Source organism: Pteropus vampyrus, unplaced genomic scaffold (genome assembly GCF_000151845.1).
Source record: "Pteropus vampyrus isolate Shadow unplaced genomic scaffold, Pvam_2.0 Scaffold1000002344, whole genome shotgun sequence".
Classification (NCBI taxonomy): Eukaryota; Metazoa; Chordata; class Mammalia; order Chiroptera; family Pteropodidae; genus Pteropus; species Pteropus vampyrus.
Window position 1 is genome coordinate 1 of NW_011916746.1, and position 2,725 is coordinate 2,725.

The following is a 2,725-nucleotide window of genomic DNA, read 5'->3' on the forward strand; positions in this document are numbered from 1 at the left end:
GACTTTCAGGGTCACCCGGGGAGAAGTGGACTCGACACTGCCTTACAGCTGAAGCACATGCACAATGCTTGGGGCTCGAGGACACAGAAGCTCAGGCAGGCAGGCCACCAAGAGGGGCTCGAGGGTGGCCGGCCAGAGGGCTCAAGTGAGCCCTGTGCCAGGGGCCTGTCTGGAGGGGTTGCCTGGCGACTCCGTGCTGATTTATCCTTGAGGTTGGACAGTCTGCCCAGGAAGCAGCAGGTGACACAGGCAATGCGCAGTGGCAAGGTGCTCGGGCCGTGGGAACGTCTGGGAAGACCGGGTAGGGATGGGGACAGGGCAAGGCCTGGAGGACAGGCAGTGGTGAAGGCCGGGTTCCAGGCAGACAGCATCTTGGGAAGCTTTCCGGCTTGGGGGAGGGGCGGGGGGGGCTCTCACCCGTCAGTCCTGAGGCAGGGTTCCAGAGCTGAACCGCAGGCTAAGCCCTGGAGCCCTCACAGGCTGACCAGACAGAATGACTGGATCCCAGCTGGGAAGGAAGCAGGGACTGCGGGGGCACAGGGCTGTCCAGCTAGCCTGAGAAGGCCGTGAGAGCCAGGAGGGCAGCTGGAGGACGCGTGTAGCTAGCGGAAGAGTCTGGAGCAGAGGGCCTCAGGAGCCGAGGAGAGCTGGTCACCAGATGGGGATCTGGGGACACAGGAAAAAGTGGCTTTGTCCTGCAGTAAGCAGGAAAGGCCAGGCTGTCCCCAGGGTCCAGGGGAGGAGCTTTTGCAGTGGGGACAGAGAGGCCTCTGTGAGGGGAAGCGCCCAGCCAGCTGGAGCCCACAACCCTCTTGGGGCCTGCCTGGCACAAGAGAAAGGGGCCCCAGCGTCGGCGGTTTCTGTGCATGGGGACTCTTAGCGAAGAGTGCCCAGAGGAGCTAGCGAGGGAAGGTGGGTCCCTGGGCAAGGCGTGCTCCCCATCCTTATCCCTTGAGGCCACCTGGGGACAGGTTTGGGGTTGGGCGCCAGGCCCCGCCCCTAGGAGGGCCGGGCGGCCAATCCGAGGGAGGGCTGAGCCGCGGCAGCGCGGTGGAGGTGGGGGAGCAGAAGGGCGGTCTGCTCGGGGACCCTTCCCCCCGCCCCGAGAGGCCAGGAGGGAGGCAGACTGGGGGACCCCCGCCTCTGCCAGACATGAGCCTCCGCGCGGCCCCGACCCTCTAGGTACCGCGGTGGGAGAGCCCGCGGCGCTGGCCCCTCGGCCGGAAAAATCAAACCGGGCAGGCGGCCTCTCAGCCAATCGGGGAGCACGTGGGCCAGCCCCGGCCAATGGCCGCCAAGAATGCTAATGAACGCTGACGCCACGAGGAGGCCCATTCAAAAAGTAGCAGCTATTGTCGCGACCGGTTGCGTGCGCCCGCTCGGCCCCGCCGTCGGGCCGCGCGGGGACGGAACCCGGGTGCACGCGGGGACCCAGCTCCGGGCGGGCCCAGGACAGAGCCCGGCCGGCGGGCCCATGGCCGGAGCCGCGATGGCCGAGCCGGGCCGCGGGACAGCTGCCGCGCCCGCGCCGGGCACCGAGGGGCTGCCGCGCGCCTTCCTGCAGAGCCTGCGCACCCTCTTCGACATCCTGGACGACCGGCGCCGGGGCTACGTGCACCTGCGCGAGATCGAGTCCCGCTGGCAGGGCGCCGACGCGCGCGAGCTGCCCCGCGGCGTGCTCGAGGGCCTGCGCCAGGTGGCCCCGGCCAGCGGCTACCTAACCTTCGAGCGCTTCGTGGCCGGCTTGCGCACCTCGCTGCTGAGCGCCGACGGTGGCCCGCGCGGCCTGGCCCGCGCCCAAGCCCGAGGAGGCGGTCCGGCACGGCCCGGGGGCCAGCCGCCACCGCCGGCGCCGCAGCGCCTGGTGTTTGCGCCTGCGGACGAGCCGCGGACCGTCCTGGAGAGAAAGCCCCTGCCGCTGGGTGCGCGCCCCCCGGCGGCCGGTCCCGGCGGCGCGGTCCGGAGCCTAGAGAAGCTGTGCGGTCCGGCTGAGGCCGCGCCCGGCCTCGCGGATCCCGAGCGGCCGCAGGGCGCGGCCCTGGAGCGGAGCCCCAGCGCGGACGCTGGTGAGTGCGGGGCGCTTCTCCTCGTGGCTGCCCCGGGCCAGCGTCTGCGGCCGGAGCCCGGGAAGTGCCGCCTCCGCATCTCCTCCCGGGGGACAGGGGCAGGAAGCTCCTTCTGGGTTCATGAGCCTGGGTCGCGCCTCCAGGCCCAGGGGGAAAGGGGCCTCTACCTGTCCTAGTGTGCTCAGAGGCCAGGAGGCAGTCCAGCCCTTCCTCTACCACAGCATGAGGCCGCCAGCGCCAAGGGACTGCTGGGTGACCCGGCAAACCGCACCAAAAGCCACTGCACCAAACATGAGCTGGGCCCTGGGTGCGAGGGTGCTCTCCACTTCCATACTTCCGCACGCCGGGGGACACCTGGGCCCTCAACCCTGGAGCCCACAACCAGTGACTGCTTAGGCAGAGACTTTCCCCTCTAGTGCCCAGAAAGGGTCCGCCAGACTGTGGCAAGAGGCCCTCACTGCCTTCTTGGGTCCTTCTCAGTCTGACAGTTCCACCAAGAGGATGGGGTGTCTGTCCCCCACTGAAGGCCAGGGCCAAGCAGGAGCTGCTGCCCAGGAGGACCTGGCCCCCATTGCAAGGAAGGAGCAAATGGGTGGATGGGTGTTCAGCCCTTGGTGGGGGGCTGAGCCGCCTTCTGACCCTAAGGGAGGGAACACAGG

The 2,725-nt window shown here is 69.3% G+C and overlaps 1 protein-coding gene across 1 annotated transcript; it reads left to right on the top strand.

Annotated features, from left to right (window-relative positions):
- Positions 1-1,066: 1,066 nt before the first annotated feature.
- Positions 1,067-2,584, top strand: LOC105311224 (suppressor APC domain-containing protein 2-like). Its single transcript, XM_023526988.1, has one exon. The coding sequence runs from the start codon at positions 1,301-1,303 to the stop codon at positions 2,240-2,242; it is 942 nt and encodes a 313-aa protein (XP_023382756.1). The 5' UTR covers positions 1,067-1,300; the 3' UTR covers positions 2,243-2,584.
- Positions 2,585-2,725: the final 141 nt, after the last annotated feature.